The sequence below is a fragment of the Pleurodeles waltl genome, chromosome 1_2 (assembly GCF_031143425.1).
Source record: "Pleurodeles waltl isolate 20211129_DDA chromosome 1_2, aPleWal1.hap1.20221129, whole genome shotgun sequence".
Lineage (NCBI taxonomy): Eukaryota > Metazoa > Chordata > Amphibia > Caudata > Salamandridae > Pleurodeles > Pleurodeles waltl.
The window spans coordinates 1,288,284,436-1,288,299,640 of NC_090437.1; the positions used below are offsets into that span (position 1 = coordinate 1,288,284,436).

Here is a 15,205-nt window from a genome sequence, read left to right on the forward strand (position 1 = left end):
AGTGTGCCAAGGCCTTTGCATAAAATGCTTCATTTGTGTATTAGGCAATAAATACATATATTTGGGGAGCAGGAATTGAAGGGGTATTCATGGAAGAGCTGTAGTTGGTGTGGTTCTCATGGCCTAGAAGCTGTATGATACCCAGACAGCTGGCACAACCAGACACTGTATGAAAGTGTCACATTATTCTTGTCACCCTTCTTGTAACCAACGCTGGTATCCTGCAGATCTAATGTATTCATCAGTCAAAATTCAATTTAAATCTTACTAGGGGATACCTTGGCAGGAGGCATATGGATGCCTTACTCAGGGGCGTGGCTTGCTCAGTAAGATTGGAGGAGTGTGCACTTCAGATTTCCCGACAATAATGCTGGCATGTCTTGTGAAACTACATTCTATGAGAAACAGGACAGGATGAGGAATTAAGAGACAGTGAGTATTGTTAGGATTACTTGAAATACAATATTTTTCAAACTAAGCAACATTTTTTAAGACTTTCAAAACACACGGGAGTGTGTGTGTTTTTGTTCGTCTGTGTGTATGCAAAAATCCTCTGTGAAATACGACAGACAGCTCACCATACCCGACTGAAAGCACTTGTGCCCAACTATTTGCTACAGAATCCATTTTTAGAGGGGGTGTAACCAGTGCCTAATTTGTGAATAAAAAGGTGCCGGTGCTCAAAGTCCTCCTCTTAAACCCGCGGCTGCTGCAATTAAATGTGGGAACATGAAATACTGAGGCGGACTAATGCTGAAGCCATCTCGAGCCTCTTCAATCCATTTACAGCCACTCCCTGCCCCTTTAGCTCACTCTTGCAGCTTTCTCCCTTTGTGACACTTTTTCGGTTTTCTCTTCCTCTGTCTTTCATATGTGTCTTTTGCTCGCAGCCAATGCTTGAGACAGAAGAATAAGACCCGGCCCTCAAAAATAAGTGCTGGTGCTCGGCACCGGAAACAACAAGCACAAATTAAGCACTAGGTGTAACACCCCAAACACCCCCCTCAAACTATGCCCTGGGCCCTTACTGAAGATTTAGTCAGTAGCAAGAAATCCGCCCAGCTATACACAGTTTTTTCCCAGAAGTGGGCACTGCTGGCAAAAACTGCCTCTTTTTATTTCCAGTTTTTTTCAAATCATATATGCCAAGAAAATCACAAATAACATTTTGTTCGTAAAAATCTGATATTGATTTGTGTACAGTCAAGTGTTTTCTTCAGTGTGTAATCACCCAAATATACCATACCAAACCTAGTGGCACGGTTAGGTCAGGGGATGTACATTTTATGTAAACAATGATCCTTTTCTGGTAAAGTCCAAGGTTTCACGCATTCAACAAAGCGAGAGATTGATGTCTAGTCATCAACAAGGCACGTTTCTGAGGATATTATGCAACACTTCAACCTCTCGGAGGGCTGCTGGGATACGTCAGGGTTATATCAATGAGGATGCATCTATCCTATGCTATAGGCAACATATGTCCAAGTGAAGTCTCACATTGTCAATTTCACCTTGCAAATGCACAATCATTCTCTCAAATGCCCAGCTACAGCCTGAAATGCTCCTTCACCATGTGCCCAACGCCATGTCCACAGACGTAGCCTGACACACCAAGGCGCTGTTAGTCTCAAATGCCCCCTTACATCCATAACATTTACAGGTGCAGCCCCAAGTAACATAGGGCTATATGTACGATGTCTTTTTGAGGGCACAAATGACCTGATTCACAGAATCTTGCCGTCTGCGAATGCATAAAGGCATTTTCAAATGTACAAAGCCAAAATTGTGATTCTGTAACCTGTTACCAAATCACAATTTGGGTTTGCAAACTTCTATCTGGAAAGGGCATGTTTAGGGGATCCCTTCCAAATACCGAGTTGCATTGGTATGTGCGAATGTTTTGCGACTGAAATGCGGTTGCAAAACATTCGCACTTTACTGCCAATTCAAAATTGGTGGTAACCCAATCGCAGATTGGAAGGGGTCCCCAAACCACCACTTACCCTTCATGAATGATAAAACAATATTTTTTAAGAGCGAGCAATGGTCCAAGGACCGCTGCTTGCTCTTAACATATGAAACTTAAATGTTTAATTTCATTCTTTTTAAACACATCCTGCTTTTCTTTAAGCAAAGGCTACTTTAAAATAAAAGAATGTTTTATTTAAAAGCAATCACAGACATTTTGGTCAGCTGATCCCAGCAGGCCACCATTCTTGTGATACAGGTATTCGTAGTGGGTCACAAATTGTGATCTACCTTAATAAAATTCATGAGGTAGGTCTATTTGCAACCCACCATGAATTACTATTTTGGGAACCGAGGCTAAATAACCCTTATGTACATTAATAATAGTGATTACCAGATAGCGATTTGCAAAAAAACGCTATTTGGTAATAGCTATTATGAGTGATCGTACATCTAGCCCATACACACAGCCCAAATCCCCTATTACCATTTTCACTGCCCCAACATAGTTTATAATCTCCACTACATCCTCGCATTCCCCGAAACAGCCCAAAATACCACAGCAAATTTCCAAATCACTGCCTTAAACTACAACTCTTGATTTCCACTGGCTAAGCAGGGCCAACCAAAATGCCCAGGCACCCTCCCTTAACTGGTGTAGGAAACAATTCTCACTGACTAACAATTTTGACATATCCTTGAACCCCCAGAGCGCAGCCCAGTAAAGGGCAGCCCTCAAAGCCTGCAATGTATAAATTTGGATTGCAGGAGTAATTATTACTGCTTGTCCCTACATAAGACATCATCATTAAGAATGTGAAAAATAATATATTGGAGATGTTTGTGGAGGATGCTGCATAGATGCAAACATTTAACTTTTTGAGGCTTGCTACCTAACCCTTCAAGCAAGGAGCATTGGATTGTCAGTTCTGGACCAGCACTTGATTGGAGATGTTTGAATGGACCTCTGAATTTCGAAGTCCGTAAATAGCCATTGCAACTCACTATCTAAGATGGCCACTCTTGTTTAGATTGGGAATAAACACATTGTCACAATTCTCTAAAACTAGAGGCCTGATTTAGGAAAAGTGCTGCTGCACTTTTCTTGCGCCCCTTAGCACCCCCCTACCGCCACCATGTGTACGCTGTATTTAATGTACGGCGCACCATGGCGCAGAGTAGGGGCAATAGCGATTAAACTTTTGATGCTATTGATGTACTGTGTAGGATTAGCACCAGCATTTTGGCGCTAATCCTGCATGGTACATAGGGGCCCATTGAAAGTAATGGTGTGCCCCTTTTAATGCCTGCTCTGTGCAGGCGTTAAAAGTAGCCACTAAAAATGATGCAGTGGAATGGGGGAACGCCCCCCTTGCATACATTATGCCTAATGAGGGGGGATGCCCCTCTTGAACACATTATGCTTGGCACAGGCATAATGTGGCGCAAGGGGCTACAAAGTGGCGCAATGCACGAATTGCGCTACTTTGTAAATATGGCGCAGCGATTTTCACCTCGTTGAGCCACATTAGCGTAAAAAAAATGGCGCTAATGTGGCACAAGGAGGCGCTGGGCCTTCCTAAATCTGGGCCTAGGTGTCTACTCTGCAGTCTTTTGAATTATTATTGAAATAAATAGGCATACAGTATTTCAGAGCTGTGGTACGGCTTTCATAGAAAGCCATTATATGTAATGCTAGATTGTTACACGGTTCCTAGCAAGATAATAGGCCTGCGTATTAGATCAATAGAACATCAGAATGTGGGGGACTAAGTCCATCCACACCATCAGAAGCTGTCAGCCCAATTCCCAGCTAGCTCACAGTGCCTCACCGGAACCTCTAACCTTACCGGTGTGGAAGGTAAGGTCCGATTATGGCAATCTGAACAGACACTCTGACTCCCAAGGAAGTCATGGAAACAGATCTCTCCCTTTCGTTAAACTCCTCAAGCATGCCCAGGTGAAGCACAAGAGAGATACAAGATATGTTTTTAATGCACTTATTGAAACAATCGTAGTCTTGCACAGAGGGAATGAGCTCCGATAACTAGCCAGATGAAACAAAGCAAAGTAACCAGCATTATGAACACTGTAAAGAGGATGAATAAATCAACCATGATAAATCATTTCTTGATGTTCCTACATAACGCTAACACTATACTGAGAGCATAGTGGGTGTACCCTCTGCCATAGCTCCATATCTGGAAACCACGTCAGGAGTGGTTGGCAATCCCCTTGGGAGGCTAGATGTTTCGCACCAGCAGAGCTGCATGTTAAACACAGCATTCTTCCCAGGATGGTCACGGCTGGAGTGCCCCTATACTCCTTCCGGGTCAGGGCACCATTTATGTAATAAAAGCGACAATGTGTTAGACGCACAGCTCTGATGCAATGATATGTCTAGATGTTAGAAGCTGTCATCTGACAGGAAACGCAAGCACTAGGATATTGTGTACTGTGTTCCTAGCCTTGAATAGAATGTACTGATTATATGTTTAGAAAAGGCTAACACAGGACACGCAGCTTGTACATTATAGTCCTAGAATAATATCATGCAAGCGAAGTGTGTAAAATGTCACTGCTAAAAAACTATGCTAAAAAGCAATGCAGCTAAAATGTGTAAAATATGAAATATAAAAAAAGCTAAAATAGGGAACCAATGTGGGTCCAAGAGGGCCTCATTACAAAATTGCAAACCCGGAAAATTACTGCTCTTATGTAAGAATGGTGACTGCTCTTATGGGACCCAAAGGGGGTGGTGGAGTGCCAGGCTTACAGTGTGCCTTACCCACCATGCTACTTCACTGTGGAGTCCTCTTTGGACTCCAAGAAGGTGGCCAGTGAACGGTCAGTGTAGGCCTAGACTGACTGCGGATTAGTCTCTATGCTGGTAACTGCTCATTCCGTGCATCTGTCTGTACTCTCCACATCCTGTGAGTAAAAGGGAGGGAAGAAACGGAGGGATATGGAAGAGGGTGGTAGGACGCCAAATATTAATTTAAAAAAGTTGAAAGTAAAGGAACTAAGGCAGGCTAGTGGGAAGTGGAGGAGCATAGCATGGCATAGGATATATTTTTTGTTTAGACTTTGGGTGAAGGATGAGTGAGGGGGCTGAGGTAGGTGAGGTTCTGCACACCTGGCAGATGGAATTAACCTACAGGAAGGGGAGGGGTAACCTGAAACAGTTAACAAGGAGGAGCTGTTCACCTTGAGGGTTCCAAATGACTTCTTAGATGTTCTTGTTGTCTCTGGCGTTACTTGGAAGCCAACAGTGGATGACAACCATGTTACTGACAGATATCCAGTTACCCAATTCTTAAACTGTAAGTGAGAGGAAACCACATTCATCTCCAGATTATGGCAGGCCTTAAAAGGTGAGTGGAGGTGATCACGTACCAAGTATCAGAAAATAGTACTCCAAGATTTATGACTGTTACCATGGCAGCAAAAGCAGTGCCAACATTTACTCGTTACTGAAAATGGAGAGTGCCATGGCAACAGCAGCTTAGAAGCTGAACTTTTCGCACCATTTTAAATATTTTCAGAGTTCCATGAAGCCTGGAATAAAAATCTTAACTTTACTTAACCATGTATACCACGAGATACAAGATCATCATTTCTTGGGCTTGAATGGAGCAAAAAACTAAGATGTTGGTGTTTGATGGTACTGACCAAATCATGTACATTCAATAACCACAGATGATGGGAAGCCCACCACTCACATCCACAAATGCAAAATACGTGGGTACTTGGGAATCCTGTTTGACGGCAAAATGTCATTTTCAAATCAAATCAACACTGTTGTAAAGAGAGTAAATCTCCGGATATCCTTGTTCCTAAAGATCCCACCCTTACTTCCTTGAAACATTAGGTGGAACTGACCAGAGCCTTGTAATGGCAATGCTGGACCACTGCAATGTTGTATATATGGGTCTTCCACAAATTATTATCATAATACACAGAACCACACAGCAGGACTTTGCCTAAACCTTCCCTTCAAAAACATGAACATGTCAAGTCACCATTGAAATCACTTCACTAGCTACAGCATAAGAGAGAATCAAGTTGAAGGATCTCTGCATGGTTCATTTTCATTTGAAGAAGGGCTCAGGGAACATGCAAAATCTAAAAGAATCCAGTCTGCAGCACACTGGACCAACTGATCAACCCTCAAGAAAAAACAACTGTCAAGCAGATCCCTAGGAATTTAAGGTTCATGGCTGTGGTCACTCTAAAAACAACCTTAAGGCCAGAAACCAACTAAGTACAGTGTAGGAAACTCCTAAAAAGTGAAAAAGTGAACGACTCAGAACAGTCTTTTTTCTAGATCACAGACTCGAGGGAAGCGAGGGAGAAATCAATTGAAGATTTGTGCTGTCTCACAAAGCTGAACTTTAAATTTGATCAGTACAGAGCTCTGTGGCATCCAGGAGGCTACAAGTGTCTCTATTTAAACTTCCTAATATAAAATAAATAGACGAATACATCAATAAACAAGAACATAAGTAAATAATTGGGCTTTGCGTCGTAGATTTACGTCTGCTATATCTAATCTGGATGGCTGCAGCAACATTGTGTACTGCATAATAAAATAAATTGTTATTTAAGTTGTGCTGGGTAAACCATCAGCCCTGGAGTCATTGTCTTCATAGGGTTTGCGTTAAATTACCATGCTAGACAATTACACTTGGCCAGTTTAGGCATATCATTTTGCATTCTAGAGCTCAATTAAATTGTCTGCATACTATTAAACTAAGAACTGCCCTGAAGCTGGAGTCTATGAACCTGTGGATCACGTCTACCTTACAGACCACAGTATCAGAAAAGTGCTCAGTGATGGCCAGCTTAGATAATGAACACATTTGCTGTGATGCCTGAATCACAAAGAATAGCTTGTCATGATTCACTATAATAAGCCTATTAATGGCTCTTTTTTTAGGTCTTGCCTACTGACAGCACGTGTGTGCTGTCTGCTGAGACAGGTATTGTATACTAAAAAGGGCTTGGAGCCTGCCCATTGCTTACCCTTCGTTGGCATCATTGTCACTCTTCTTTGCCTCCTTTTAATTGGCCAGCCTTTGCCAGGTGTCACTTCCTTTTCTCTATGTGTGCACTCCATGTCACACACTTCCACTCCACACCACACAATTCCACTCCATTCCATGCCACCCAATTACACTCCACACCACCAATTCCAGGCCACTCCACTCAGTTCTACTCCAAACCACTCTTCTCCACAAAATCCCACTCCACTCAATGCCACTCCACTCAACATAATTCCACACCACACAATTAGACTCTACTCCATCACACACAATTTCTCTCCCCTCCACTCCATGTCACACAATTCTATGACACTCTATTCCATGCCACGCAATTTCACGCCACCCCACAAAATTCCACTCCAAACAATTTCATTCCATATGACACAGTTCCTTTCCATACCACACAATTCCACTCCACACCACAAAGTTCCACTCCACACCATGCTGTCTCACTTCACGCAATCCACCACACACAGTTACCATCCACGGCACACAATCCTGCTACACACCACAGTTTCACTCCACACCACACACTTCCAGCCCATTCCACTCCACACAATTTCACTCCACTTCACACAATTTCACTCTATGCCACATAATTCCACTCCATGCCACACAATTCCATGCTATTCCATTCCACTCCATACTACACAATTCCACTCAATTCCATGCCACACAATTCCACTCCAGACCACACAATTCCACTTCATTCCATGCCACATGATTCCACTCTATGCCACACAAATTCACTCCATTCCACACAATTCCATTTCTCTCCATGCCACACAATTAGACATCAATCCACCCCATACAACTTCACTTGACCCCATACAATTTCCTTCCCTCCCACTCCACTTTACAAAATTTCACTCCAGACAATTTCAAACCACACAATGCTATGCCACTTCACTCCATGCCACACAATTTCACTCCCCCCACAAAGTTCCATGCCACACAGTTCCACTCCACACCACACAATTCCACTCCAATTCACTCCATGCCAAACAATTTCACTCCAGCCTATCCCACACAATTCCTCTCCTCAACACACTATTCCACTCCATGTTACACAATTCCACATCACACAATCCCTGCCACACAATTCCACAGCACACATTTACATGCCACACATTTACACTCACCTCGAGGATACAAATTCCACTGTATGCCACACAGTTCCATGCAACACATGCCACATAATTCCACACCACACAATTAACTGCATGCCTCACAATTCACCTCCACTCCACTCTTTTCCACCCCACACCACATCACACAATTTCTCTCTTCTCTCCATGCAGTTCTACTCGTTGCCACGGATTTCCACTTCACACAATTCCACCCCACACAATCCAACTCCATGTTAAAAAATTCCACTCCACGCCCCACAATCTCACACAACTGCATCCAATACAATTCAGCTCCACTCTACATGACACAATTCCACTCCACACAGTTTCACTCCTCACCACTCCAAGTCGCACAATTCCTCCATGCCACTCCACGCCACACAATTCCACTTCACTCCAGGCCAAAAAATTCCACTCCAGACAGTTCCACTCCATTCCATACCACACAGTTACATGCCACGCAATCCCACATCACACTTTTCTATGCTATACAATTCCACTCCTCTCCACACCACATAATTCAACTCTGTGCGACAGAATTCCACTCATGCCACCCAATTCAACTCCATGTCACACAATTCCTCTCCACTCTACTCCACTCCATTCCACAAAATTCGACTCCACTACCCACAATTTCACTCAATGCCACTTCAGACAATTCCACTTTACACCAAAGAGTTCAACTCCACTAATCTCCACGCCACATAATTCCACTCCACTCCACACAATTCCACTTTGTGCCATACAATTCCACGACACACAATTCCACTCCACGCAACCATAATTCCACTCCAGGACACATAATTCTACTCTACTCCACGCCACACAATTTCTCTGCACTCCACGCCACACAATTTCACTCCTCTTCACACAATTCCACTTCACACCACAGAATCCCACTCAACGCTGTAGAATTCAACTCCACTCCACATAATTCCACTCCTCTCTAGGCCATACAGTTCTACTCCACTCCATGTCACACAATTCCTTGCCACACAATTCCACTGCATTCAACGCCACACAATTCCACTCCACACACACAATTCCAAGTCACACAATTCCACTCCACTCCAAGCCACACAATGTCATCATTATCACTCAATGCCACTTTACTCCACTTAATTCATTGCCACTTCACTCCATTCCATTCAATGCCACTTCACTCTACTCCAGTCAGTGCCACTCCATTCAGTTGTAGTTGTACTTACATAATAACACTTACTACCACTGATGAGATATTGAAGCGATTTGCGCCATATCTCTCCACTCAGTGACACTCCACACCATACAATGCCACTCCATTTCACGCCACCCAATGGCACTCCACTCCACTCAATAGCACTCCACTCCGCACAATGCCACTTCGCTCCACACTGCCCAGTGTCACTCCACGCCACACAATACCACTCCACGCCACACAGTCCAACTCCACGCCACACATGCCACTTCACTCCCTGCACCTCTACTCCATGCCACACAATGCCACTCCATTCCACGCCATGCCAGCCCACCCCGCTCCAATCCACTCTAAGAAAGCCAATAGATCTCACATAGGTGAGACCTACTGGATTTGCCAATGCTTGTTTTACAGTGGGTCCCACCTAATTGCCAGGTTTAGCTGGATGGTAGTGATAAAGTTCAGAGGCACTAAGAACAACAATCCAATGACTGTTGACTTGAACGTACCTGCAGACGTAGTTCTCCCGGCAAGAATCCAGCGGGGTGAGGCAGTTCGGCCTCCCCCTGGCCTCGTAGGAGCAGGCCGGGACTATGGTCTGCCTCCGGCGCTCGGCGCACGCGGTGTCCTCACACGGGCAGAAGAGCAGCTCGTGGGTGTACTGGAAGGGCACGCGGTCGAAGAACTTGCGCAGCGCCTTGTGGCACTTGGAGCGGTTGCACATGTCAGCCCGAGCTTGCCGCCGGATGCAGACCGAGACATAGTCCGTCCGCAGCTTCTGGCACGTCTCATCCATGTTGCAAGCTTTGGCGGCGTCGAGGCAGCGGTTGACTTGGGTGACTTCATTTTCAGAACCTGCAGAAGCACCAAACCAAGACATGAGTTCATCAGCATAAAATACATCCTTGAAGAATTAGAAATGACTTTTATCTCCTCCATCAAAGGGTGCAATGAAATACAGGACTGAGATTAAAGTAAGAACAGCACACAACATTCCTTAGCTCTCCTCATTATCAATTCACCAACAGGCCAGGGGTAGCGGAAGTGACATCACACACCGTTTGACCTTTACGTTCACTCACACAGGTACACACTCTCTCTCACATAAATGAGCTCTCACATGCACACATGCACACAACATACGTTTAAAAACATTTCTTACTTTCATCAGCTGCCAGGAAAGGTCACGTTGCAGCTAACTGGACTGCATTTTTGTTATAAAAATAGTTAATATTACTATTCACTATTTCTATAATAAAAACATTGAACAAACAAGGAAATTAGAGCCCCAACCGATGTCCATAGGGATGTGCTGACCCATTGTTCCTGGCACTGATTTCCCACCTCTGAGGTCAGGGGTCGCGAAGGCAGTGCCAAGGGTCACAAGGGGCAAGCCAGGGGTCGCAGCTGCGACCCCTAAAGGATGTCCATGCTCATTATAAAAACATTTAAATCGCGCGCTGGCTAAAGACACCTGACCCATTGTGGTTCTTAGGGCTGGTCCAAAACGTGACTGACATTTCCAACACGCAATCAAAGCCCCACTGGTTTATTGTTATTAGGCCCTCTCTATGTATATTTGTATTTTTATTAATATTCTCATTATAATTTGTTCTTGATAAATGCTTGACCAGACAGCTACGCTGTCTCTAGTGACCAAAATAGACTGATAGACTGAACTTAAGCCTTTGTAAGTAATTGGTATTTTGACTAACACTTAAAATGTTTTGGAACCCCCACAGAGCTTTCGCTAACTATTCTTAGAGGAAATCATAAAATTCCATGTCCACTTTTTGAAGGTATAAATACATTTAGGTCCTCATTACAACCATGGTGGGCGGCAACCGCCGCCCGCCAAGTTTGAACCGCCAGGCAGCCGCCAATGCGGCGCACTCCCGCGGGTCTATTATGAGATCCCAGCTGGGCCGCAACACGGCAACCTGGTTTCCGCCCGACGGCCCAGCGGGGATCTCGGCAGCAACACGGAAGCTGGCTCCAAATGGAGCCGGCGGTGTTGCGGCTGTGCGACGGGTGCAGTTGCACCTGGCGCGCTTTTCACTGTCTGCATAGCAGACAGTGAAAAGCTCCATGGGGCCGTGGCAGGGGGCCCCACGACTCCCCTTTCCGCTAGCCTTTTCATGGCGGTTCTTACCGGCATGAAAAGGCTGACGGGAGGGGGACTCGTAATCCCCTGGGCAGCGCTGCTGGGGGATTTAAACCGCCAGGACCAATGGGGGGGGAAACCGCCGCTTAGCGCCGCGGTCGTAATGCCCCTGGAAGTACCGCCAGCCTGTTGGCGGTGCTTCCTCCAAAACAGCCCCCATAGTCTCATTTGGAGTTTGGCAGATGGGAAATTCCGCCAAAATGCGCTGAGTGTCCTGTCTGCTGTATTACAAGTGCCATGGGCTATAAAGCATGCAATGGAATCAAGGCAAGGCAGCCTAGATATTTGCCAACTGACTGCATTCCGTTAGCCGCAGGTTCATAAGTAAAATTTTGGGCCCTGCACTTCTTAGTATTTTTTAATATTTTTTTGCTTTTGAAATTAAACTCTGCCTAACTGTTGTGGTTGAATGCGGATACTCCTTTCCTGACCATGGAGCTATTGCTGGGTCTTCTGAATGCACTTTGCACACAAAATGCGCGCTCTCGCTTATGCATTGCAGCATATCAGATACATGGAACATTCCAGTTTTGAATATATATATATATATGGGATACTCTTTCATTTGGTTTTGTCTGTTTTAAGTGCCAGCATAAACAAACCAAGCATTGGCAAATTCAATACATATCACTTTCCTTAAACATGAAATGGCAGTGCCAACAGGCCCAACTTTTGTTGGAGGAGGTGTTTGTAATGTTTGGGCTGTTTTGTGGTTGTTTCTCCCAGCGATCCTGGAAAGAACTACTATCATAAAGCAACCTATTGGGCTAAAACCATATGGAAGCTGGGAGTAAGGTCAATTTGTTGAACAAACTGCATGATCAGAGTTAAGATGTACCCTCAAAGAAATGTTATAAAAATGAGTCAGAAGATACTGTTCATTTTGTAAGAGGTGAACTTAAATAGCATACAAAGCAAAATATTGTGAAATAGATACTTTTAAATAGGGCCTAGTCAGTGCTTAATTTGTAAATAAAACCGTGCCGGTGCCCAAAGCCCCCCTCCTAAACATGCGGCTGCTGCAATTAAATGTGCAAGGATAGAATACTGAGGCAGCGTAATCCTGAAGCCATCTCGGGCCTCTTCAATCCATTTACAGCCACTCCCTGTCCCTTCAGCTCACTCTTGCAGCTTTCTCCCTTTGTGACACTTTTTCATTTTTCTCTTCCTCTGTCTTTCCCATATGTGTCTTTTGCTCGCAGCAAATGCTTGAGGCAGAAGAATAAGCTCCAGCCCTCAAAAATAAGTGCCGGTGCTTAGCACCGGAAACAACAAGTACAAATTAAGCACTGGGCCTAGTTATTCATTGCAACTGTAAGAAAGCTGACGTGTGCACACATCCTTACTCCATGAAACCAATGTGTTCGCATGCCAGCAAAGCAAAACAAATACACTTACAAGTGTAATTAGTAAGTAGACATAGGCCCTGATTTTAACCTTGGCGGACGGCGGAGGCCGTCCGCCAAGGTTCCGCCGCCAAATGACCGCACCGCGGTCACAAGACCGCGGCGGCCATTCTAACATTTCCTCTGGGCCGGCGGGCGCTCTCCAAAAGAGCGCCCGCCGGCCCAGAGGAAATGCCCCTGCAACGAGGACGCCGGCTCAGAATTGAGCCGGCGTAGTTGCAGGGGTGCGACGGGTGCAGTTGCACCCGTCGCGTATTTCAGTGTCTGCAAGGCAGACACTGAAATACTTTGCGGGTCCCTCTTACGGGGGCCCCTGCCGTGCCCATGCCATTGGCATGGGCACGGCAGGGGCCCCCAGGGGCCCCGCGGCACCCCCTACCGCCATCCTGTTCATGGCGGGTTTCCCGCCATGAACAGGATGGCGGTAGGGGCTGTCAGAATCCTCATGGCGGCGGAGCGCGCTCCGCCGCCATGGAGGATTCCCCCGAGCAGCGGTAAGTCGGCGGGAGCCCGCCGACTTGCCGCTTCTGACCGCGGCTGAACCGCCGCGGTCAGAATGCTCGTGGGAGCACCGCCAGCCTGTTGGCGGTGCTCCCGTGGTCGGTGGCCCTGGCGGCCACCGGCCGCCAGGGTCAGAATGACCCCCATAGTCTCTGGTAAAGGCTAACTGGACACCTCATATACGATAAAAGCTGTAAACCAGCAGTTGAAATGTCATCATCTCTGTAAAGTAAGTAACATAAAAGAACTCAAGCTGACTTTGAATTACAATCTACTCAAAAAGTTGCTTATTCAGACTATCAAAGGGACTACATAACCACTATCACCCAACCAAATGGGCCATGTAACCATCCACTAAATGACATGGCCAGAGTACTCAACTAACAACAATGCACAAACAAGCATTGGCAAGGTTAATAGGTGTGGTGTTGTCCACCAGCCTTTTGGCAATTTTTGTTCTGCCATGGCTTTTGCAGAGATGTACTGTTCGGGAAACTGCCAAGTGTTCGATCGTCTAAAAATAACAATGAATAAATGCAAAAATGTTTTTTGGTTTAAAAAAAGGACACATTACCATAGTACTCCCGGACACTGAATGAAACTACTTTGTGGGTGAATGTGCTCCTCGTGAAAGGGCAGCAAACCATAACTCATGGTGACGTCAGCCAATGGCTGAAGTGGGGTGACTCATTGCACCCTGATGCATGCTGGAGTGGGTGGAGAAAAATGTGAATACAACCACAGACAAATGGATGAAGTCTGGCTGAAACCCCTTGTAAGTAACTCTGCCATACAGATCATTTTAGTAAAATCCAAAGGTCTTTGCTAACACAGACCTAAAAACAAGCCAATAATTCTGCCATTGGCTGCCAGCCACTTTCCTTTGAGAAAGAAAGAGGAGATAAAGATGACATGAAAGAAAAAAGGCAAGAAAGAGGGAAGGAAAGAAAGAAGGGAAAGGTAAGGAAGAAAAAAACAAAGGAAAGAAACGAGGGAAATAAAAAGCAAGGAAGAAAAGCAGAAAAGATGGGAACAAAAGAATGAAAGACAGATTGAAAGAAAGGAGAAAGGAAAATGGAATGAAAGAAGCAAGGAAAGATGGAAAGAAAAAAAGGAAAGAAAGGAAAAAGAAAGAAATAAGGAAAGATGAAAAAAAGAAGAAAATAAAACAGAAAGGAACAAACTAAGAAATGATAGGAGGGAAAGACCTAAAAACAAGCCAATCATTCTGCCATTGGCTGCCAGCCACTTTCTTTTGAGAAATAAAGAGGAGATAAAGATGACATGAAAGAAAAAAGGCAAGAAAGAGGGAAGGAAAGAAAGAAAGAACGAAAGATGACAATAAAGAAGTAAAGACAGTAAATAGAAATAAAACAATAAAGATGGAAAGAAAAAAGAAAAGAAAGCAAGAAGCAAGGAAAGAAGGTAAGAGAGAAAGAAAGAAAGAAAGAAAGAACAAAAGAAAGGAAGAAAGAAAGAAAATGAAAAGAAAAAAGAAAGAAAAAGAAGGAAACAACAAGGTGTGCGAAGTGCTGCAAAAAACACAATGAAGGGATGAAGGTTTATTTTCTTCAAGGGCAAAGTTTGTGAAAGAACCATTGATGAAATTGAATCCACCAGTGTGTTCTGAAGAATTGTCTGCCTATGAATTCATATGAGTTCTACTGAAGCTTTTGGTCTGTGTACTGCAATCATGGTAAAAATTGAGTATCTTAATACAGAACAGTTTAAACAATCTTATGCTGTGAAATACTAGCAGTTAGATAAATAAAGAAGACTTTGAAGATAATTTACATCATTATTGGCAGGAGACA

The 15,205-nt window shown here is 44.5% G+C and overlaps 1 protein-coding gene across 1 annotated transcript in view; it reads right to left on the reverse strand.

The window, feature by feature from the left end:
- The window catches only part of GFRA4 (GDNF family receptor alpha 4), a 532,351-nt gene that overhangs the window by 66,745 nt on the left and 450,401 nt on the right, over window positions 1-15,205 (reverse strand). Inside the window, exon 4 of the mRNA XM_069205076.1 lies at window positions 9,830-10,175. Coding sequence (XP_069061177.1) covers window positions 9,830-10,175 — 346 coding nt within the window. The remainder of the gene's footprint in view (window positions 1-9,829; window positions 10,176-15,205) is intronic.